Below are 25,652 nucleotides of genomic sequence, written 5' to 3' on the forward strand. Positions count from 1 at the left end.
GTTTTATACATTGGAATGTACTGTGTAGCAGGATCTGAACAGATCCGCCTGCCCGCAGCTTTCGTCAAGACTGTCAGTAAGTATATCGCATGCAGGGAGCTCTTTCTCACAGAAAATAGCTGGGTAGTGGGGAAGGGGTAAACACATCTGGGGATTCTGCAGAACCGTCCATACATTTGCCTAAAAAAAACCCAAAACACTATGAAAATTTAAAATAACTACACAGCTATCATATGCATTTAAGTGCATATGATAGCTGGAGTGCCCCTTTAAATCATTAAAGCTGGGCTTAGCTAAGCAGAAGAAGAGAATCAGCCTATGACATGGTGCCAAGAACATGCCTGAGTTTGAACTGGAGTTTCTTGTGAAGCCTTGCTTCCCCGAGTCTCCGGGTCAATTACTCCTTTCTCTGGGATTACTTTCTACCTACTCCCCACCTACTTTCCCCCAGTCCAGTTCCCACCAACTAAGGGGTCTCTGAAGCTAGCCACAACTAGCCCTGTCCCTACATGAAGCCACTCCCGACAGAAGTGGGACAGCCCTGGGTAGATGAAAGTTCTCAGGTATGCTTATGAGTGTATACCATCAGAACAGCAATTTCTCCCCTTAGAAAACAGCCTTAGAAGAGATGATGATGATAATGGGAAAGAGAGCGTTTAGGACAAGGCAGTAATTAGTAATGCAGGTTTTTCTACCATCAGCATACTTTTTTCCTTTTAAAGAAAGAGACGTACAAGGACAAGCATCACTTACACATACATTGTAACCATGCATTTCCCCATGCTGTTCCAGTTGTCATGTTTCTTCTCTTTACCAAATATTATATTGACAGCTGACCTTGGTGAATCGCTGATCCTGGACATCAGCATCTTCCCAGCATGAATGAAAACGCTCTAGATGCTCCCCTGACTCTAGCATTGAACAAAGGATTCAAATTTAATTTGTATGAGTCATTTCTATACAGGCAGCTCTTCCTGATTTAAGCATTTGCTACTCGTATGCAATTAATTTTCTTTTAGAAAGGAACTCATATTCTATGTGTGCCGACATTTTACGTTAATATAACGGCATGCCGTCAGTCTCTAATGATGTCTGTGTTTTCTAGACTTTTAATATGACTGTTACTATAATGTATGTAGGAACAGCAAAAAGTAGGGTTGATGCCACCAAAATATGTTATTCTTCCAAACTCTTCCGTTATATGAATACCTATAGATGGGTCTAAAAGTCACAAAGAAAATGCTTGTTAAAGCCACACCCCCTGGACACACCCCCTACAAATACTCTGTTAAGGCTATTTAAAATACTGGAAAGTATGTAACTGAATTGTTAATTAGTTGTTAAATCCTGTTATACAGTTGGTTTAAGTTTAAATTACGTTTAATGTTGTTTCAGAGAATATGGTTGTATGGGTTGTTAAGTATTAATGCAAATCTTTGCTTTTCAATTTTCAGGTTCGTGTTATCATTTTTTGTCCATCACATATTTACATGAAGTGAAGCTCTAAAATGCACAGAAGACAAAGAGGAGTGAACACTGGACTTCTCCTGCTCTTTGCCCAGATTTATCAGTTTGGGATAAACAACATCCCTCCTGTAACTCTGGCAACACTTGGGCTGAATATTTTCCTTTTTTTGAACCCAGCTAAGCCATTGCTTTATGTTTGTATTAGTGTACACGAGGGTTACTACCACAGGGACTGGCAACGTCTATTCCTGTCACCGTTCCACCATGCTGATGATTGGCATCTGTATTTCAACATGGTGTCCTTATTATGGAAAGGCCCAAAACTGGAAAACAGGCTGGGCAGTGTGCTCTTCGCAGCAATAATCGCTGTATTTTCCCAGCTGATAGGAGTGGTATATGTAATTTTGGAGTTAGTCCTGGCAGAATTCATGGATGATCCTTCCTACAAGATGCAATGTGCTGTGGGCTTCTCAGGTACTCTGCTGAAAGAGGATTTATGCACTGCGCTTCGGGACTACCTCAGCTAACTATATAAGATTGGCTTCATTTTGTGCTTGTTTGTGCCAGTACAAGGGGAAATATAAGAAGGTTGTTACTCACAAGGACATTCAAGATCCAAAGAAGGCTCTGTGGGCTCCCCCTAAAAAAGGATTATCCGGATGTAGACCTCTTGCAAACAGCCTACACCAACCGTATTCTGTTGATGATGCTTAGGGGCTGATTAAACCTATACCTAGGGTCGCTGGTGTTTTCTATATGGGAAGTAAGTAGATTGCCTTTGCAGATGGTCTGGTTTTTTTAAGCCCAGGGGTTCAGCGGTTCAATGTGAAAACAATAACTGGTGAAAAAAGTTGCTGGTGCAGGTCTTCGGGGGTAGCACTCTCCTAAGAGACCTGCAGCCCCTCTAGCCAAAGGGCCTGGATGGATCTTCAAAGTTAACAAATGAGAAAGGCAGTAGCCCTAAGGCTACACACCTCCCTCACCAAAACTTCAGGTGGTCCAGTTCTACTGTGCCCATTTTTGCAACATGAAAAAATAAGACCCCACCACTATGCTGTTTTCAGCCTCACCGACATAATATTGTGCACACATCCAGACCCTGGACTAATCTGGGTGGAAAATCAAAAACACCTTGGGGCTTCAGACACTTTTGGCCTTGAGGACCAACCCCGCCCCCCCCCCCCCCGCCATAGGTACTCGCTTGATCTTGCCAAGTATGAGAAGCTTGGACCAGTCTGATATGCAGATACAAATATTTGAGCTGTAGTGGCACAAACAAGCAAAAAATTGGAAGCCTTGAGGGGAAACTGTCATATGTACTAATGCTTTGAAGTCAAAACACACTTATACATTTGTATTTTAACATAATCAAACTCTATATATATATATACACACACACACACATATATAAAATATTTGGTTATGCAGATATCCATATGTGATAAAGACATAATAATAGGACTATATTATACCTTGTAGTTTGCATGCTACCAGCTTTGGTAATTTTCTGATGATTTCTAAATTTTATTTTTTATGGCTTTTAGGAGTACTCTTTGCTTTAAAAGTACTAAACAACCATTATCATCCAGGAGGATCTTCAAATGTCTTTGGTTTTCAAGTTGCCAACAGATATGCTTGCTGGGTGGAGCTGGTGGCCATCCATTTGCTATCACCAGGGTAAGTTGTTTTCATTTGGCTTACGTATTTATCCCAAAGAATTCATGTGATAACCTAAACAGAATAATTTTGAGAAGGTTACTCTCCACAGTATATGATAGGTGTGACAACTAAGCATCCGCGAAAGGTGAGAGGACATTTGAGAAGAACTTGTCGTATTATTTATGAAATAATACCAGTACTAATTTGGTAAAGCTTCAATAACTTTATAAAAGTATGTAGTGCATGGATATTAGGCACATTATATGGGGCAGAGTGTCCTGTTTTGTAATGAAAGTCTTTAGACCAACCTGTTGAGTCTCGACTTGTTGGTTGATGCTGGACCCAACCTTACTTTTAATTTACATTATGAAGGACCAACCACAGTAAGCTTCTGCAAATAGCTTGGCTGGCCATGTAAAAAGCATATTTAAATCAATGGGAGTTACCTCAATTATTGAACAATGCATTATACAGGATCCACTCAGCCAGTGGTGGTTTTTTATGATGCAGAGAGAATTCAGTTAAAACAATGACTCTCTAATCAACTGTCCTGCCAACTCACACTTGTCCTTAACAAGGACCTAGAGGAAATTAATAAAAAGCTTTCCAGTTATGCATTTTCCATGATCTGACATTCCCAGAAAAATGCTAAAAGGGTGGAAGTTCTGAGATTAAATGTCTGCAATAGAATATAGCTGAAGCATGCCACCAAAATACATATTTGTAATTGTATTCCTGTTTCTACAGCATTATTGCTAATCTAGGTTCATGATGTGTTTATTGCAGGTAGTAAAATGGACCCCTTATATAACCAACAATGTTGCTGTATTCATCTCAATTAATTATAATAGATTGTATGGTATTTGCATCTGCAGTATATATTTTTACACATACACACACACACACACACACACACACACACACACACACGCATGGTCCCGTAACTTTGAGATCAAGATTGCTGGTTATACTTGATAATATTGAATGTTCCTTCCCTATTACTTTGGCATCCGGCCTACTCTACTCTGCTGTTGAAGTTAAACCCTATAAAACATCATGGTGAATCACGTTGCATATGTTGGTTGAATAATCTAAACTACAACTATCAATCTCACTTACTGTAAATGACTGAAGAACAAACATTGCCACAGGCAGACACATTGAAAACATACATTTTTTTTTTCTATTGGAATGCAGTTCTTTGTCTGCACCAAAAATGAGAGAGGAAATACTTGCCTGCTTGAAATAACTTAAATAGTTTTGATACATTGTAAATACACCACTTAGTATACAGTTTCTGTGCACAGATGAATGTATTTACAGTTCTAATGATAATAACGACATATTCAGCTTTGTAAGAGAAAATACCACGGCAGATAACATTTCTAAGGGGAACTTCATACTTTTATATGCTTTAGTTATTGTCCTTTGGTAAGGAATACTCATGTAACAGGAAGAATTATAGATAGTAACTTTAAAATGTATTTCTCTGTTTCACCTGCCTATGATAAGCTGTTTTTGGTGACCTGAAAGCCCTTTGGAGATTGGAACACAGTACTGATTGCATCACACAACATAATTGTGAAATTACTTAAACCGCAAATGGCTTCAAACTCCTTGCACAAACTACATATTTTAGCAAATACTTTGGCTTCATGTATCACACATCTGATGTCAGCTCAAGCTAGTACTGCCCTAAATGTCCGAAGTTCAGCCAGCAAAGGCGACACTGAGCTGGATTTACTGGATGTAAGTCACACTGGGAAAATAGGACTAAGGACAACCAAGTGTTCCTGCTCTTCTGCTTCCAGTAACAAAAACCTGCTTATTACACATTGCTAGGTACCCTACTGACAATATAACACATATGGAAAACATTTTTAAACATCATATTCTATATTATTGCTTTAGAGTTGTATGCCAGAAAGCCAAATGTGGCCGTACAGTGCTGTTCCATTTCAGTAGACTTGACGTACACTCGGCCAAACTGATCACTCTTAACTGAACTGACCATTCTGAGACTCACTAATGCAAACCCAAACATGCTGACTGCCTTCAGCCCCACTGGCACACACACAAACCGACCACTCTTTGCCTCAATTATGAAAACTCAAACCCGCTAATTATTCTTAAACAAACTGACCCCACTCAACCACTCCGACGTAAACTCAAAGACAGCCACACCAGTGTACATTCAAACGCACATACCACTCTGGGTCAGACTAACAGTATTCTCAAATAAACACACAGTCAAAATGTACACATCTCAACCACAGACACACACCGCTTTCAGGGATATACACACATGCAGTACATTGATCAACGTACAACAGTCTTCCTATTCACCAGCAATATCCATTGGCTTCTAGGTGCTGATAGGAATGCTGATAGTTAGGTATAGTGCTCTTACTATTATTCTGTTGGCGGGATTCAAGATTTTTGCTTGATTCTTGCAATTATCATTCCAATTTAAGTAATCTTTAGTAACCAGAAGGCATTTTAAAACCACTACTTTTTAGCCAAGTCTTAAGAGAGACCTCAAAGTAGGAATGCTGGATGAAACCGCCGTTGACCCCGCACACTTCTTGTGTTGCGTTCCCATTAACGTCCAACAGGATGTGTGCTTTTACATTACATTATATTTATTCATAAAGCGCCGGCCGATTCCGCAGCGCTGTTACATTCATTAGAACGATTTATAAACGCATACAATAACAAGCTGCTTTTGATGACCGACTTAGTTTGCTCATTGAATCGATGTATTTGAAAGCGTAAAACGAAGGGGATGAGGGAAGAATGTGGATTACACATCGTTTACTATATTAATATCCAACTAGTTTCTTGTCAAGCGGATTGATTATAATTTTCTCATATTCCTATTGACTCTTCATGGCCAGCTGTTGCTAGAGCTAAGTGAATAAATGCTAACAATAAATAAAGCCTTCTGAAGGATTGGATAACAGCCTAAATAATTACACAGCTATAAAATATTCCCAGGCATGTGGGTAAGACTGCTGTGATTTCACATTATTTATGGATGATGATTTGTTGGTCTTTAACTTTATGCAGAGTTATAAGAAGGATCGCACTTATTGTATGTGTATTCTGTGTCTTACACCAGCCACATATTTTACACTCATAAAGTCGTACCGTGCTTTAGATTTTGATAACTTCACTTTAAGGTACTTTTTGTGCACCGCATATATGTCAACTATGTCTGCAGTGGAAAAGAAGACATGAAGGTGACATTTATTGCTTAGAACCGGGTTGGTTTGTGATTAGCAGCTGCCAGCCAAGCTATCTGTCTGCCCGTCAGATGTTCATGGACCTCTATACTGTCCATGAACATTAATCTATAATACTAAACAATTAGTTTGCCAATTTTTGTTCTGACAGAGCTGCTTATTTCACTTCTAATATCATATGGGGGCAGCCACCCCTCATCAACCACTGTGGAGCACTGGGATATGATATCTTATCCCATCGATTTTACTCTTCTGACAGCAGTTAGATCAAACCTGTGATCACTCCAAAAATGTTCTACTACCTAACAAGAATGTTCTTCCTTATCTTATTTAACCTGTAAATGTCTGCCACCAAACAACCTCAAGTTGAATGCAGAAAACCAGAATAGCTTGAGAACAAATGCAATGCAATATCTAAACCAGAGTCCGAAACAGGGCAACAGCTCCTACCAACTCAGGGCAAACCAGACTGCTCTAAATAGTCAAAAGTGTTGAGCTTCGTAGCCTGTCTTGTTTCTGAAAGTTTGTGCAAATAGCACACGCTTGGGCAGTCCGTCCAGGGTTCGGGCAGTCCATCCAGGGTGCCGCTCATCAGGGGGGTGTCACCATGCTGGCACTCCTCCAGAGACGGTAATGTACGCTGCTGAAGGAGCAAGCTCGGTTGGGGAGATCAAGGATCCACCTCCAACCGGCTTAAAATCAATCAAGGGAGCGGGAGGTCTGTTAATGCAGACCCCCGATCCTGCTCCCTTGCGATGCGCGCGGCAACTGATGCTGTCCGTCGGGATTTGATGTCATATCCCGGTGCACAGCACTGAAGCCACACTCCCACCGCCTTCACTGCACCGGAAAACATTAAGTGAGAGTGGATTAGTAAGTGTGTGAAAGTGATGGGTGTTATGCTTTAGTTTATGCTCAATATGTTTTTTTTAAAGGGGGCATCATTGTCAGTTTCGGTCAAGTGAATGCTGAATTTTTGGTTTCGGTCCAGAATTTTCATTTCGGTGCATCCCTATATACTAAGCCAGACACTGAAGCGGTAGGCCTACACCACATCAATGTTTGGCTTAGTATATAGTGATAGGGGTTATGCTACATTATTGGCAATGTCTGGCTCAATGTATAGTGATAGGTGTTGTGCTGTGCCTCAGTATATAGTGATAGGTGTTACGCTGTACCACCGTCAGTGCGTGCCTCAGTATATAGTGATAGGTGTTATGCTTCCCCACCGTCAATGTTTGCCTCAGTATATAATGATAGCAGTTATGCTGTACCACCGTCAATGAGTGCCTCAGTATATAATGATAGCAGTTATGCTGAAACACCGTCAATGTCTGCCTCAGTATATAGTGATAGGTGTTATGCTGTACCCCAGTCAATGTGTGCCTCAGTATATAGGGATAGGTGTTATGCTGTACCCCTGTCAAGGGTTGCCTAAAGACAGAAGCTATGCAGTTTTTCCCAATAAAAAAAAATAATTATATATATTGATCCTTTAGGCAGCCCGGAGCCCCCACTCGTAATTCGCTCATAATTAATTTTTGCAGTGAGAATTTCACCTTTAGAATAGACCATGGAGTCAAAATATATAGCTCCACCCCCTTGCAATGTGATTTTTTTTTTCAGCGCCACCAACTTCGCTTTATATGGACTGTAGAAGCATATTGTGCGCACAAAATTTTGGCTCTGGGAAAAAAATTGCACAACAGAAATTTTCTGAGCACACCACCTAAGAAAAATTAGAGGGAACATTGGTCATGGTCATTAAAAATGCACATTGATGTACCATGTAAGTACTTTAATAAGCCTTTGTTACCGGTAGGAAAAAATTTAAAGTACTTCCTTTTAGGAGAAGCTGCAGAACGCCACCCCCTTCTGTTGCTTTCCGCAAGCAGCCAACGACCAGCAAGAAACCATTCCCATTGAAAGTGAAAGAGAGCGCTTTCTGTGCATGTGTATGGGGTCTTGGCTCACATGAGTCCGTGCTAGGGCTGGCTGGCGATGAGTATGCCAAGCATGCGCAGTGGAAACCAACAGATATGTTTGCTCAAGCACATTATTTCCAAATCAAGAGTTCAGGGGCAAGGGAAAGAAAATAGTGATTTAAAGTGCATATGATGCCTGGAGTCTCCCTTTAAGGTTGTCAGCAGTAAAAAAAAAAAAAGAGTATTCTGGGAAGGGTCAAGAAAAGCACAGCTTTCAAAAGATCAGCAGCTGTGCTTCAAATGGAGTGGATTCCCTCTGTAACCGCATATTAACACGTATACAAGGCATACATTAAACAGGCAAATTCTTTCATGTTAGTGCATTATAGTCCAGCTAATGATTGATGCAATCATAATTTTTCGCTTTTGGTGTTTATCACCTGTCTTTACCTTTGATCTTTTATGGAGCATGTGGCATTAAAGTCCCCCTGGAGGTTTGAGGCACAGCTCACTGTCAGTACTTTATCTTTCATAAAGGTACAGCTCTCTTTTTTGGAACATTACAAAATATATCCTGCTGTCACAGAAAAAGATACGTTAGTGTTTTATTATTGTTATGTGATCAGCCTTCGGTATTTTCTCACCTTCGTTCTTGAAACGCAACTAAATACATAAAAAGTCTGCTTTTTTGAAGCTGACAGCCCGCTAATGAAGAATTTATACTTTTTGTTCTATGTGACTACTTTTATGTCTATTCCACAAAAACAAAATAAGAGACATATCTGTAGTAGAAGCTGCAGCTCTGCTGCTGCCCTGCTTCTTGCAAACGGTGGCATTAAAGCACTCCCATTGGAATTGGCCTCAGGCGCAGCATATAGCTGGCAGGGGGAAAAGGGGCAAATGTATATAGGAACATTCTGCACAGTCTCCCCTGTGCATTTGCAACGTTGACACCTTGGAGTCCAGGAGAAATAGAACTTTATAGAAGATATTTTGGTAAAGTAGCATAAAAGAAAAAGGAAACTGGGCTTCTCTGTAGATGTGGCAAAGGTATTGTTTAGGAACTATAAGCAGACTCAGAATGAGGAAGAGCAAATATAAAGCTAAACTTAAGGATGCAAAGCACACATAGCAGAAAATTGTCAGGTTACCAAGTAGGAATAATTAGTGTCCCTAATTATATATTCTGCCAAGTGCATTATTTTACATTTATTAACTGCAGCTGCCACAGAGTGGTTCTAATTTACTTAAATCATTTGCCGTTTGACTTTGAGGGACAGTGTCAGATGTCTTGCTAAACTCCAAAAAAGTACATTGTTTGACAAGATCACCTGTAGTAAACCTGTGCTGTTTCTAATCAGCCAAACCATTTGCATCCAGATATTTAATAACCTTATCGTTTAGCATGGTCTCCGTTAATTTCCTAACTACAGACGGAAGACTTACTGGTCTGTAGTTGTCTGAGTCTATGGTATTTCTTCTACTTTGGTTTCAATGCAGTTTTTTCGAATAGAATTTTATTCGAAGCAGCTCAGCGATTAAGACTTGGAATACCACTTTATCCAGAACATGCAAATTTAGGTTTTAATAATATAGCTAGTACGCCTGTTTTTAAATCCCCCTAGTGTTTCCACCTTGATGGGATGTCGCCTGACACTACACATGCTGAATGGATGTTTTCCATGACACTAAACTTGCCTTGTTGGCTCATCAATTTTTATGAATATTTTTATTTTTCAAACTCTGCTCTGATCTACAGCACCTTGTGTATAAGTGGATTTAACTTAATTCCCATAGTTTGTACACCCCTCGTTAAACTACTTCGAGCATAGGCCAACATATCATACAATACATTAACTTTAAATATTGTATTTATTTTTGCAGTTGAAGCAAATGTTCTATTACAACATATATTCAAAAGATTAAAGCCCAGAAGCTGTAGACAGTAATTCTTGAAGTTCGTATCTTAGTTGACCAACCAATTAAAGTGATATGAGATGATTGCACTGATCCATATAGTTTTCCTGCAATACATTACAAAAAAAGTATAAGTTCCCGGTGGGAATTTCTTAAAGCTTACGTTTTACATTTTCACGTTTGAATGGTATATGTCCCAGATTACCATGTTTTACCCACAAACCCATGTGTTTGTGAATAAACTCTTAAGGGCTGGAGTTGTAGTGAGCTGCAAAATTTAATCTGGCTTGACGATACTTTTATAAAGGGCCAACCCTGTGGGTTTTTCATGCTAGGCAGCTGGAGCGGGCCTTTCCTAATGTACGGTTCATATGGTACGATGTCCTAAAACCCAGCTATTCTTGCAACAGACGCTAACTGGGGTTGGCCCTCATCATGTGTAAGTAAATTGTGTTGAGAAATCCCAGCTCACCTACGAATTTAAAATTGAATGCAAATATGTTTTATATTTTAGAATGTGTGGGAGATGATGTAAACATTGCTAATGTAGTGAAAATGTGATACATTATTTTATATTTGTGTGTCATAGACTTTAGAGCATGCAGGTGCATGAGGTCACTAAAGGAAACTCAGATGGCATCATTTGGTATATTGGTTTAATTTTTCTACATAAAATACTTTAATTCCACATATATTACATCTACAGTATAGTTCCAACTATAATCCAACTCTCCCCCCCCCCTTAAATCAGTCTATCCCCATTTTCTCACGGTATAAGGGAATAATAGTTTGGGCACATTGGTGCTAATCCATTTAGCTGTTCTATTGCTAATTTCTAATAACATACTCAATGCATTCAACTCCTAGGACCTATATCGGAACGAGCGATAATCATTTAGTCATGTGCACTATTAGCATGCGTAACTCCTCAGCGAACACTGTTTTCAATTAAAAAGTGATCATTTAAATAGAGCAAAGCAAGCCTCTGGGCAGCCAATTAAGACTGAAGTAATGGAACAATTAGGTTCAATTAAGGTAAACTAGCTAAAATGTGATATGGAGGTATATATATTTATAGAAATAATAAAGGCAAAAAAGGCTTCATTAGCTATCATAATTAATGGATTTTACTAAAACATGACGTAAAGTCATGATTTTATGAAAGACACGGAGGCTGATATTGTGCATTTAACCCTTTCTTTACTCCCAACAGCAGCAAAGAAAAATACAACATTTGATAGGAAAAAATTCAAATAGGAGTGTACAACATAACCCCTCCCACATAGCAACCATCACACATAAAAGGGCTGACACATCCCACAATCCTCCTCTTTCTTGGCTGCGGCGGTAACTTGACTCAGCAAAAGAAAAACGGCCAGAACCAACAGCATAGGACCCGAGGCCACATCAACACAGGAACAATCGAACCAAACGCCTGAGGTCGGAAGAACAAACCACTGTAACCGATTCGCGAAACCGCAGCCGGACATGGGGAAGGTCAACCTGCAAAACATAAATAACGAAAAACGTAATAGCAAATAAAGCAAACAATCCCAAAATAAACAGGATGATAACACACAGTGCCGCCCACACATAAAGAAGAGCAAAGTATAGGACACCACGAGAAACATAGAAAATTAGATAAAACCCAGCGAAAACACAAGGGAGGGCAAAGAAACAATACAAAAAAAACATAAACAAGAAAAAAAGAGGGTGGGAACAATATTCGCCTCCGTGTCTTTCGTAAAATCATGACTTTACGTCATGTTTTAGTAAAATCCATTAATTTTATTTCAAGACACGGAGGCTGATATTGTGCCAGTTCAAAACCTCAAAGTGTGGGCCTCGTACTCCCGGAGGCAAGCAACAGGACACAGAGCCGCATTAGCCGGGAAAGCAGGGTAAGTAACAGATCGAATCACCGTCTTAGTGCGCCGCGATATATCAAAACGCACACCCTCCAGTACGAAGGACCTGGCATTCCAGTCAAGAGCCCGCACGTCTGAGACACATTTACAAAGAACGAGACAGAATAACATAACTAACTTAGCCGACAACTGGCGTAAGGAAAGTTCAGAATTTGAAGGCCAAGCTAAAAACATGTTCAATACCGTCGAAACGTCCCAAGTGGAGGAGTATCGTGGTCGAGGAGGCCTAGACAGGCGGACCCCCTTAAGAAGGCGGTAAATGACGGGATGTTGACCGGCAGGAACGCCGTCAAAACCCTGGTGCGCCGCGGAGATGGCAGAACAGTAAAGGTTGATAGTCCTGTAAGCACGTCCCAGGTCGAAGAGGTTAGTAAGGAAGTGAATAACGGAGGACAAAGGGGCTGAAAAGGGATCCAGATCCCGTTCCAGGCACCAAGAAGCCCAAGCTTGCCAGGCTGCATGGTAAGATCTGTGGGTACCTGGAGCCCAAGCTCTCGACAGGAGCCGCTGAGCTGAGACCGAAAGGCTTGAGACACGCCCGGACTCCCGGGAACCAAACATGCCAGGAGAGAAAGGCTGCCGTTCTGGATGAGAGGATGAGGAGCTCCTGAGGGATCCTGAAGTAGAGGGCACGGCGAATGGAGCAGACGAGGTATCGCCACCAGCAGATCCAGAAGAGTGGGAAACCAAGATTGGGACGTCCAAAACGGGACTACCAGGACCAAGGGGGCCTGTTGGCGGCGGATCAGCAGGAGCGTCCTGGGAATCATCGCAAAAGGGGGGAAAGCGTAATGACGTCCCCCGGGCCAGTCCTGTAGGAAAGCGTTTACCGCCAGAGCATCTGGGTCGGGCCGCCAACTGTAAAAAAGTGGGAGACGGGAGTTTAAACGAGAAGCGAAGAGATCTTTGCGGAGCGGGCCCCACAGAGCCATAATAGATGAGAATACACACCTCGCTAGGGTCCAGTCGCTGGCATCCATAAGGTAGCGCAAATTCCAGTCCGCCACTGAATTGGAAAGACCGGGAATGGACTCCGCCTGCACCATGATGTTGTGGTCCAGACAGAAAGACCAGAGGTCTTTGGCCAGATTCGCTAGGGTAGCGGACTAAGTGCCCCCAAGGCAATTGACATAACGCACCGCAGAGACATTGTCCATGCGTAACTTGATGCACGAGTTGATGCAATCCTTGGAAAAACTCCTGATAGCGAAAGAGCCTGCCAGGAGTTCCAGGCAATTGATGTGAAGGCCGGTCTACGACTGTGACCAAGGGCCTCCCGTGGAAATCTCGCCACACCTCGCACTCCAACCATGGAGGCTGGCGTCGGAATCTATGGAGATATCTGGGGTCATACCGAAGATAGCCTTGCCGTTCCAAGCAGACATGTTGGCCAGCCACCATCGTAGTTCCGCTACGGTCTGATCGTCCAGGCTGATCCTGTCCGCGTAGGACGCACCCTGGCGAAGATAATGGATTTTGAGTCGTTGAAGAGCCCTGTAGTGAAGAGGGCCCGGAAAAATCGCCTGGATGGAGACCGCCAATAAGCCGATAATACGTGCCAGATGACGAAGCGACATCACTCGCAAACGTAGGACTCTCCGAATTTCCTTCTTGATTGAATGGATCTTGGAGGTTGGCAGGTGGAGAACGCCCTCTACGGAGTCTACGACGAACCCCAAGAACTCCAATCGTCTGGACGGGGTAAGTTGGGACTTTTCCTCGTTTATGAGGAAGCCAAGGCGATGAACCAAATCCAACGTCCACTGTATGTGCAGGTGTAAAGTCTCCTTGTCCTGCGCCATGAGGAGCATATCGTCCAAATAGATGATCAGCCGGACACCTCGGGAACGAAGAAGTGCTACCACCGGCTTGAGAAGCTTGGTGAAGCAGCAAGGCGCTGAGGAGAGCCCGAAAGGTAGGCAAGTGAAGCGCTAGAGCACGTTGCGCCACAGAAAATGAAGGAGGTTTCTGGACTCGTCTGCTACAGGAACTGTGAGATAAGCGTCCTTGAAGTCTATCTTCACCATCCAATCGTTTGTTAGGAGTAGGTCCCGCAAAAGATGGATCCCCCTCCATCTTGAAATGACGGTAACGGACGTAACCGTTGATGTTCCGTAAGTTGATAACTGGACGAAGGCTGCCTCCTTTCTTTTGTACAAGGAAGATGTTGCTGAGGAAGCCGGGGGTACCTGGGGGAACCCGCTCTATGGCGTTCTTCTCTGCCAGGGAAGTGACTTCGGAGTCCACGAGATCCGCGTCACGCTGAGAAAAAGTGAAGGGTTGCAGAGGGGAAGAAGACAGAGGATAACCGACTAGCTCTATGATATAGCCTCTCACTGTTTGGAGGATCCATGCGTCGGAGGTTATGGACCGCAGACCTGTGAAAAATGGGTGAGTCTGCCCCCTACAGGATACTGGGAAGAAAGGGGAGAATAAAAATGACTTACCGGTAGGTTTGCGTACGAATTGGGATCTGCGTTGGCTTCTCGCTCTCCACGGGCGCCCTCGTTGAGGGAAGAAAGGTTGCCTGTTGTTATAGGAATCCTGGAAGGTAGGACGGTGGAACTGGAATTGTGAGTAGGAGCCTTGGCTCGAACGCGATGAGCCTTGGAAATTACGGCCGGACAGACGGCCCCTGCCTCTGCCAGCCTTGGTGGAAACCCGAGGGTTGAAAACTTTCCTCATAGAGGATTGCGCCTTGTCCAGTGCGGTGAAGGCACCCACATAACTGCCGAGATCCTTGATAAAGGAACGGGACACGAGACGAAAAAAGCACACGGACCCCTAAGGAGGGGGGGGCAAGAAGGACGGAGAACTCAAAGGATGTAGGAGCGACCAAACAGTAAGCTGAAAACGGGAACAAACACAGGCCGAAAATAGAGGTAAAATAAAGGAACCAAGAACAAATAACGTCACAATAAATGTAAAATAAGACAGTAGGTAAATACTAATGAGATTCAGACCGCGGGGAGCTACGAAAAAAACCACGCGGTCCAAACCCGACAAAAATCGGAGGTAATATAAGGTAAAGGAAATATACTTATCTGCTGTCTGGGAGCAGCAAAGAAAGAGGAGGATTGTGGGATGTGTCAGCCCTTTTATGTGTGATGGTTGCTATGTGGGCGGGGTTATGTTGTACACTCCTATTTGAATTTTTTCATATCAAATGTTGTATTTTTCTTTTCTGCTGTTGGGAGTAAAGAAAGGGTTAAATGCACAATATCACCCTCCGTGTCTTGAAATAAAATCCACATTGACGGTTGCTTGAAATGCAAAATGTGGCAAGTTGTGCAATGCCTTTGAAGTGGTAGTTTGTGTTACCTTTTTACAGAGTATAAATTTGGTTTGGAGCTAATGTATAGATCTACTTTTTTGAAAATCTGAAAAGTCTTGAAAATCTGACAAAAAGTTATTTGTGCACTCCATTGAAGATGATGTGCAGATGTACTTCAACCACAAACCATGCATTTTTCACAAACATTAGCATCAATAAATAATCTAGGTAGTTAAAGCGTTTAACCTTTTAAATAGTTTTTAATGCACATTTTCCAGTGTGGGATAATGCTAGTGGCATATCCTAGTAGGATAATGCTAATTCACCTTACATACTAGAGATTTGTCATTATTGGACTATAGAGCACAAGAATGCGTAGGTTTGAGTTTCAACTTCAGAGCATTAAGAGCAACTGAACTTAAACCTTTTTTTACGTCCATTTGAATTTTCTCAAGTTTGTAAGACGCTTGTGCTTTCTCTTATCTGGGAATGCTAAATATGATAGCGCTACATCCAAATCTCTAGTGATGTCAAAAATGAATGCTCACATACAAGGTCATACCAGATGTGGAGGTTACTGTTCCCATGCAGCATAACTACAAGGGACACGGGTAGTTTGCCATTATTAGATAGTTTCCATAGCCAATTAATACTTCAAACTAGTGAATTTTTGTCTTGCTTTTTGGCCACATGCAGCCGTGATACTTCCACTTCTAGAACGCTATATAGTGTCACAATAGTGTCAAGCAGCTGTAACCTATGTATCATTCTTAAAATTGTGTAAAATAGAATTTTGCAGTTATATTAGTGAAAGCCCCTTAATTTTCCTCTTAAAACCTGGATTGAGATGCTCTTTACTATATTGCGAAGCTTGTGATGCGTGCAACACAAGCAGAGATGTGATCTCTACTATGTAAACAGAGAAGGATCAATTCACTAAAGGGAGAGTTGGAAGGAGAGTGTACATGAGTTGTGCTTCACCATCTATACACTATGAAGGCCCATCCAACTCCTCGCACATTAAAGAATTATTCTTCTTTAAGCGAATATATCCTAGAGTCCTCTATAGCGTGCTGCACTACAGAGGCCTTCTCCAATAGATGAGTGTTAATGATATATGTGAAGGAGAGATGTCAAGGAACAAAGAAGGTACATTAAGCATCCTTAGCTGCTATCAAATTGGGGATGGCTGACAAATTCTTTGCCGTTCTCTTTAATTTTCAGGACCCTTAACATGTAATTTCTAAGCCCATCTAACTAGGCCAGTATTAATTTATTTGTCAATAAGCAAATAATGTGCTTTCACTTGTTGCTACTTGACAAATGTAACAGCGGTTTCCATTTCCACATTCACAAAGTGAGAGAGGCATTATTATTTAGCACTTTAGACGTGTAAGTTATACGTCTTTAGAAAACAAAATGTATATACACAGCTATGCCTCCTATACAATGTGCTGCTTGGAATGATTGAGCCCAGATCTTTCTCTGGCAAGGATTAGATATGTCCATGACGGGAGAGGTCTTTTTTTTCTCAACCAAATGTATCCAAGTGTATAATTCATTTAACAATCTCAAATGTGTTTCCAGCCATCTGGTAGAAAGGTTTTCCTTAGTTTCTGTAGTAAGTGGAAATACTCACTCACTCCCTTTTTAAATAGTTTTAAAATAACCTGTATTTAAATTATGATGTAGAATAATGGTGGACCACATAACTGCAGATCTGTTATCTTAAAGAGATTTACAGGTATGAGGGCCGCCCAATGGAGATGTGTCAAATAATGGCTAAACCATAATTTAATACATTTTTTTAAAAATAAATAAAAAATATAATATATATATATATATAGATATTACACATACAGTACTATGCAACAGTTCTAGGCAGATGTGGAAAATGTTGTCTTGTTAAATGCTTTTTAAAATAGAGATGTTAATTTATTGTGATCATTTAACAAAATGCAAAGTAAGTGAACAGAACAAAAATCTAATCCCTTTTTAAATGATAAAAAATAAATTAATATTTTTGCATTTTTGCTTTATAGCATTTTTTCACACAATGTTATTAATTGTCCCACCATTAAGGTACATAGAGTATATAGAGGATGGCCTTGCATGACTTCCAAATTACTTCCACATATACCAGAACATATTTTACTTGATATTAAAATAACAATATTCTCATTTATAGCTGTATAAATCACCATTTTGACAGATGTAAATAAAGTTACTGAAGGTTTTCCAAAGCATTGAAAGTACCTAAATAAGATTTTTAAACACTTGAGTTGTCCTTTTCTGCAGCTGTCCTGTCTGGCACACAATGGCCCATATTCATCACAAGCAGTTATGAAGCCAAGTGCTAAATGTGATGCAGTTACCATAGAAACCAAAGAAATGTCTCCACTAACTTGCCCGGCTTGAGTACTTTGTCTAGAATGATTCTTTAACCACTATTTTCTTCATCCTGTAACCAAAGGGATCTATATACACCTATATATTTTCTGTGGCCATTTGTTTTTACTACCGCCCTTCAAGTTTCTCCATAATACATGCTTCTGAGTTGCGGTAATTTTACGGAAAAATAAAGTTGGTGTATTTTTTTTTATTACATTGGGGGGGGACATGATATTGGTTATACGTTACCTTGGTGAAAGATGCAAATGTCCAAAATATTTAGAAGCAGGTTTCCTGTGGAATCTGACTGGATTCTGGCACCTGTACTCTTTTACAACATGTAACTGTACATGAGTTACATGTTACATGTCCTTCATGTCATGTGAAGAAACAGCTCAATGAATTGTAATTTTGTGTTTTAATTATAATTTTTGTGTTTTAATGTATTATACATAAAATAGCTGCGTATGTTAATTGTTGAGCATCTATTACAAATCTGTCTTATAGAAATGAATATACATTTTTATTGTCGGGGCTACGGTACAGACAATAATTCAACATTTTTCTAAAATCTTCATTCCTCCCTGGTCATACGTTCTAACAGGAGAATGACTTGTGATGTCACTGTAACTAAACTGTGGTGGATGCTGGTGGAGAACTAGCCGCTGTGGTGTGTGTGTGTGTGTGGGGGGGGGTTTGGAAACTGGCGCGGATATACTGGAGGACATACAGGCATCTCACTGAATTGGTCAAGTTGGTTAGGGGAGATAGTCTTCACTCTCCAACGTGTCCAGGAGACTCTGGCCCACCGGGTGAGGGGGCACCTTTTTATCCACTCATGACTGTTATAGTTAGATAATGTTTTTCTTTAAAATGTAAACGTTTTGTTTTTTTTTAATATTCCTATCCCATTATGGAATAATATTGTTTTCAAATGTGGCCCACTCTCCAAAGCCCCCTAATCTAGGTTCACGAGCCTGCTTTACATGCTTCCATGCTGTCAGCAACAAGTTGGTGCTGTAGGATTTAATATTGAGGAAGGTGCCACAATTTAATTATAGTGCTTTTTATGGGTTTTTCTATGTTTATGTGATTTCCATTTTTCTAAAAGAAATTAAATATAATGAAAATAATAAAATGCTCTTACATTTTTTATATTTCATTAGGACGTCATTCGTTGGACATCTTGCTGGTATCTTGGTTGGACTGCTATACACCCAAGGCCCTCTGAAGCTGATTTTAACCACTGCAGGTAATATGAACAGTATCTATAGACATTTGATGGGACATTAAAGCCTTATTACAAGTGTTCTATCTTAATTCTCAAAATATGTATTTAATGTATATACTTTGTGTTTTTAATATAGCTTAATTTTGGTTTTGTTTTTTTATAAACACGGTTTGAAACTGTTTTAAAAGAGGAAAATAGTTCCATTTCTCCTGGGCTCCATCTAAAGATCTCCACATCATCAAAGCCTTTCAAAAATCTAGAACCTTTGTTTGCCACCATGATTGATGATCACTGGAACGCAAGCACTCTCCTACAGTGACATCAGAAATCCTGTCTCCATTTGGAAATATTCAATATTTCTATTGCCTAAATAATTTAGGATGTATCTACTCCTGGTTATTCCAGCTGAGATTAAATTCGGCATAATGATAACCTCACCTTTCATTGACATTTTAGTAATTTCTTCATCGTAGTCATTTCTTCATCCGCGTGTCCAGGGGGTCTGTAAATCAACCGCTTTGTTACCCAAAGAGTCTCTAGGTTCTCCTCCTTATCTTTTATTAGATTAACTTTTAAGCTTTTTTAAGTAAAGGACAACCCCGCATCTCTTTTCTGCCGTCTCTATCCTTTCCTTTCAGTACCTGCTACTAAATCCACGTTCTTACTAGTTACCAAAGCTGTAAATGTGGGGATCTTTTCCCTTAACTGCGGGTATTTGCGCACACCTCCCTAAATCTGTATTTCAGTCTACGTGTCACAGATACAGCTTATCCTGTTTCATCTATACAGCGGTATAGGGGGGCACATAGCAGCAGCCTGTATCATGCCGTAACACTAGTCAATTGTGTTGCATCAGATGGTTTATTATATAACTGCAAATAACAAAAGTGCTTACATCTGCAAGACATCTGCCCAGAAGCCTCAAAGAATTATTAATCAGGACTTTTTTTGTGGTATATATGAACACAGAGGACTGGATAGCGGTATAGTGCCCATAACGTCTCTACAGAAAGCAATAATCTTTATATGACACACCTGTGAGTTTAATGCCTTTCCTTATGTGACTTTAATGATGTGCTTGTCATTCATCACAAGCCATTTCTATGTAATATTAATATATTATTTCTGAAATAGTGCGTACAAAGCTTACCTTTATGGCACACTATGAGTGATTGGCATGATGTTATAATAATAATAAAAGGATGCCGTAAAACCGAAGAAGGCTTTAAAACATAATGATTTTAACTGCAGATAAATCATGTCCGCGGGCAAAATGAACTGCAGAGAGAATTTCTTTCAGTGTAAGCGATGAGAGACATATGTTTCACAAAAAGCCTGTTCCTTCCAAGCCTGGAAAGGGAACAAGATCCACAGAGAGAACGAGAGAGAGAAATAACTGTACAGCTTGACAGCGCTGAAAAGAATGACTTGTTCCAAAAATACTCATTGTCGTTTATAATATTTCTATTTCCCTTGTGATGGAGATGTGAATTTGTATACAATACCTTGTAGAGCAGTGCCAGTACTTTATATTATTCCACTTGCCCCCTTTTTTTGCTTTTTTTTTTATTTAATTCTGTAAACCTGATATTAGCCTATCCATTACTCCAACAAATTTCCCATCTCCAGATATACTTTTGTGGGATCCACCAGGTTCTACGGGTTATCCATTTCCGAATGCTTTAAATGCACAAATAAAATATTTATATTACAATTACAGCTACCTATATAACACTTATATTCAATATTACCTTTGCTTATATACACATAGACTGTTAAGTGCAACATTTAAATGTTGTATACTAATTTTGCTGCATTTTCAATCTCGATTTCATACATTTTTTTTCTGCTTTAGTATCATTTATCACAGGTGGACCTGCAACAAGACGGACAAGCTACAACAACTCTGGTAAGAAAATGTGAAATATTTTTTTACATGTTTAGACCATGGGTTTTAACATTCAAAATGTGTAAATTGTTTATTTTGAGGGGAGTTTGTATGCATCACAGCATTAGTTCCCTTTTAAGCGCATGAGGTTTTATTAAGGTCGTAATTGCACCAAAAATGGTCTATTTGCTGTCTGAAATACTCGTTACTAATCTCGCTAATTCTACACAGCCAATAATATTAATTAGCTCATGTCCGGGTACCGGGGTTTTATGAAATAAAAAAACAAAACCACAGCTTTCATGCATTGTTGGATCACATTGTCAGAGCGATATGGGAGACAGTTAACAAGTTTCAGTGTCATTGGCTGTTTTAGTTGAGAATAGTCAAAAACAAAGCTTCTGAAAATAAGCAGTGCTTTTCTACATATAGGAAAAAAAATCCTAATTAATTTTTGTTGTCATAAGGAAGCTATCAAAATACTTATGGACTGGCATACATGGTATGACATACCATAAGATACATATGTGTCTTTTATGTTATAAGAAAATAATGGATTTTGTCAACATCTGTTATGTGATGTCCTAAATTCCTGCCTGTTCCTGCCTGTTATGTGATGTCTAGTAATCAAAGTGTTCTGACTTCAAAACTAGGTTACAGATCATAGCATAGAACCTCAAAGTATTCCATTTGTTAGTTGCTCACTTGTTGGCATAATGGGCTGTTTCCAGATATTAAAAAGAAACCCCCTAATATATAATACAGGTATATATAATTACATTTGATAAATGCCATATAACTGGTTCTTAGTCTCTCATAATAGAAAATACCAATTAAACGTGGTGTTAAAACCAAAGTAAAATTCACCCTGTACGGTATATATGTGTAACAGTTTGTATGAAATCCATATTCTGCATGCATTGTTTTACTAGGATACGCTCGATATCCTGATTACCAGCAGCAGCAGTATGACACACGTGGGTCCTACGATATGTACACAGGGGGACTTAGTGAAGATGAGCAGCTGAACAGAGCCATAAGAGAGAGTCTCAATGAAAGAGGTAAGAATCATATCACCGTGAGAATTTATCTGTGGCGTACTATGAAAATTAATAACATGTTAATTAATAATTAGTGTGTCCATGTAAGGGCATACCTCTAATACCGTATTTGCTCGATTATACGGCAAGGCTTTTTCAGAGTAAATGCTGTGAAAAATATCCCTCGTCTTATATTCGAGGTCATCTTATAATCAGATCCTCAAATAAGATCCAGATCTCCCACAGCGGAGCAGGGGACCCCGATCGGCCTCTCTGGCAGCTGGTGGAGGTCTGTGTGATGCACGCAGGCAACCTCTGCTGCTGCCGGAACTTCCTCCGGGGCTTCTATGACAGAGCACCGGCGTGACATGGCCTTCTGGTGCTCCACCATAGAAGCCCTGGCGGAAGTACCGGCCAGCAGTAGCACCGCGCAGACGCGTATCAGAGAAGAGGGAGGGGGAGACACCAGGTATCAGTAATTTACCACTATGAACTGAGAGGAACATTGAATGGGTTCATCCTTGAGCCTGGATGCTTTTGAATCATACATGCACAGTATGAACTAGATCCCGGGTGCAGTAGACCCCAGAGTGGCTACCTGCCAGAAGCTACTGTCAGACGATGTGTTTCTGGTTAAAATAAGTTTTGTTCAGTGGTTAGAAAGGGATCACAGAAGCGATAGTTATAGTGGGGTGGGTATAAATTACCATGGCCAAGAAAATTTCTTTGAGTGTGGCATTTGCAACTTGGAAACCCAAAAATGTTACATAGAAATGTGATATTTTAATATAAATTATGTCAGGGATTTTACACTTTATTTTTTTAAATGTTAATGGTAGGTCACATACAGTGTATGATTTTTAAAAGAATTGTTGACCTTGCAGATCCTGTTTCACTATGCAATATTAGAAATGGCTGCTGATTGATTATTTTTAAGGCTGTATTTGTTATCTATTCCATCTATTAAAAATTATTCTTATATAATAGAAAAACTAAAAGTAACGCTGGATAAATGTAAGTCCGTTGTCCTTTGGCCAAGAGAGGTTGTTTTTGCACCAGGTCAAGGTCAAGAATTCCCTGTGAGTTATTTCTCATAGTGTTAATTGTTATGTGTAAAAGGGATCGTAAATAAGACGGCATAGGACCCTGCCACGGTCCTGAGGTGCTTGGAGGGCCTGACCATGCATATATATTTAAAACATTTGAAGGATATAAAGCAATTGGGAGAGGGGCTTTGGATTCCGGTGTACAGCCTGAAAAGTGGTTGTTATCATCATAAAATTTTTTTTTTTGCTTTTTATAGTTAAGCAAATATGTCTTGTAATTCACAGTAACCCTAAAACCAGTGTTCCTAAATGATGTATGTGTGGAGGAGTCAGATGTGATATGCTGTCCTCAGCTATATGGATGGTTGCTCACCTGTGGAAAACTATTGACAAGCATGATTAAGAATGAGAAAAGAAAAATGTCGGTGCGCTAAGTTAGTCCCAGGCTCAAATAATACAAATGTATAATACGAGGCCTACCAAGCAGTGTGAGCATGCTGCAAATACAGTGTATTGGCTGTACAGTGTATACAAAAAACAAAATACTGTCTGCTTCTTGCCCTAATAAAGTTGGCAAAAAAATATATAAACATAATATAAATGAGAGGTTTTGGTTATATGAATTGGCCAAAGCACAATTAAGCTCACCCGCCACGTCAAGGCACACTCTCAATAGGGTGAGAACCAATGATTAAGAATGAGATAAAGCTGTGAGCGCAAGCATGGTAGATGGACTATGGAAGGTAAAAGTGCACCAGTGGGGGTGTAGATCAAAGCCTGCTTGTTATAAATCTCTTGACATTAATATACCGGCGATTATAATGCAAAGAAGGTGAGCCTACTGCAAGGCTTCGTGGACCCATTACCATATAATAATAATTTTTAATAGATGGAATAGATAACCACGTGCCAAAGCCTATCACTGACTGTAAGCGATTTTCCACAGAGGAACAGGGATCCGTTTAACACAGGTTTACCTGACTCATGCATCTCCCCTGCTACAACATCTACCACATTACTACTGGACAGTAGTTACATGAATCAGAGAGGAGCATTGGCTGTAATTATTGTCATTCACTTCAGTGTTTGAGCTTCAGGAGGCAGACATTTCCAGCAATGAAAGAGTAAACCCTACCTGCTGGGTAAAAGAGACATCTGTTTTGAATTATGGTTTATTTGCCCGCAGTTAGTCGCTCTCTCGTCATGCATGTAATTGTAAACAATGACATGCTTTTTGGAAATATACTTTGCATCTCTTCCAAGTGACAGTGGTCATTCAGCTAGCCATTTGTCAGGGTAATTGACATGGCAGAACATCCTAATTGCCTTTTATTGCTGAAAATGCACCTTACCCCTCATCTCCAAGTCTGTAGAAGCTTACAGAACACATGGCTAGCACCATGTTCTGCAGCTGGTAAACATCACGAGTTACACACAGTCAAGAAGGACCCTTATTACTGACTGTGGCATGATGGGAACTCTTGTGAGAGAGACATGTTCATGAATCATTGTAACTCTAATGGGGAATAAACCAAAACAGCTAAAGTCTGCTCTGCAGTGCTTAGCAGAACACTGGGGTCATTCCAGGCCCTGACCCTGAAGCCAGCGGAGCTTCTGAGCCTGGTTCCCCGGTTACAGTTTATCGAAGCAGTGACGTAACACAATCATTTCCCTTACAAATTGTGATACAAACATCATGTTGTAGGAAGTGTAGACATTTACTAACACAATTGCCTCAATAAAAAGTGTAAAGAATTATTATAAAACAAAAAGAAAGCATTGTCTTATTTTGGCATGTCTTGGGGACCAAAAAAGACTACTAAGGATGCTATAATAAACATACAAACAAATATCACCTCCCCGTTTATGAGACAATTGGGGACTAACTGTGGGAAGTAAATCCCTGATTAGTAGAGTAGAAAAAACTGAGAGACCTAAAAAAGCTAATTTAACAAAACGACATGCAGATGAGAAACACTCTCAAAAGACCAGGGTCAACGAATGCTCAGAGCTTACTCATACTAATCGCCAGCCCTGAAAACTATAAATTACATTAAATTGCGAGGGTGTATATAGCATCGTTTCTCCATCGACAAAAATGGGCTAAATTTCCCCTTTCTTCCAGTCTGTAACCAGCTTCAGCTGCGAGTATAGTCGGGACTAACCCAGTTTACTAACTCCTTGTAACGCTATGGTCTGATGGAAAAGAGAATCCCTATAATCACAAAACTAAACCGAAGGTTAACCTGATGTGCGTTTCGCCAAGGCTCATCCCGGCTTCGTCAGGGTGGTTACTACCATTAGCTATGCTTCAAACAGGGCTATATACACCATGGCGATTTAATGTCATTTATAGTTTTCAGGACTAGCACTGGAGGACCCTGTGAAAGAAGTGATTCTAATGAAATACAGTCTTGGTGTAGCAATAAATGGCATGGTCCAATCAGCAGGAACAACCACTGGTTGCTACGATGATAAGACCACCAGAATCCCTTTTAATAATACATAACCCCGGGTGTGTTCACCTTTTAATGCTTAAACTCAGATTTATCTTTCCTTTTTACAGTGAAAGATCATATTTTCTCCTAAACTGGAAGATCTTTCTGGGAACATCTGTGCACAAAACCTATAGATTTATTGG

General features: G+C 40.3%; 1 protein-coding gene across 1 annotated transcript; it reads left to right on the top strand.

Moving 5' to 3' along the window:
- The first annotated feature begins 1,508 nt into the window (after positions 1 to 1,508).
- On the top strand, positions 1,509 to 25,600 carry LOC149300284 (rhomboid-related protein 4-like). Its single transcript, XM_089485279.1, has 6 exons — positions 1,509 to 1,941; positions 3,012 to 3,144; positions 18,973 to 19,058; positions 20,893 to 20,946; positions 21,858 to 21,986; positions 25,578 to 25,600. Exons 1-6 carry the CDS (start codon positions 1,509 to 1,511, stop codon positions 25,598 to 25,600), a joined length of 858 nt encoding a protein of 285 aa, XP_089341405.1.
- Positions 25,601 to 25,652: the final 52 nt, after the last annotated feature.

This window comes from Sceloporus occidentalis, unplaced genomic scaffold (assembly GCF_023333645.1).
Source record: "Sceloporus occidentalis isolate IW3139 unplaced genomic scaffold, rSceOcc1.0.p SCAF_25, whole genome shotgun sequence".
Lineage (NCBI taxonomy): Eukaryota > Metazoa > Chordata > Lepidosauria > Squamata > Phrynosomatidae > Sceloporus > Sceloporus occidentalis.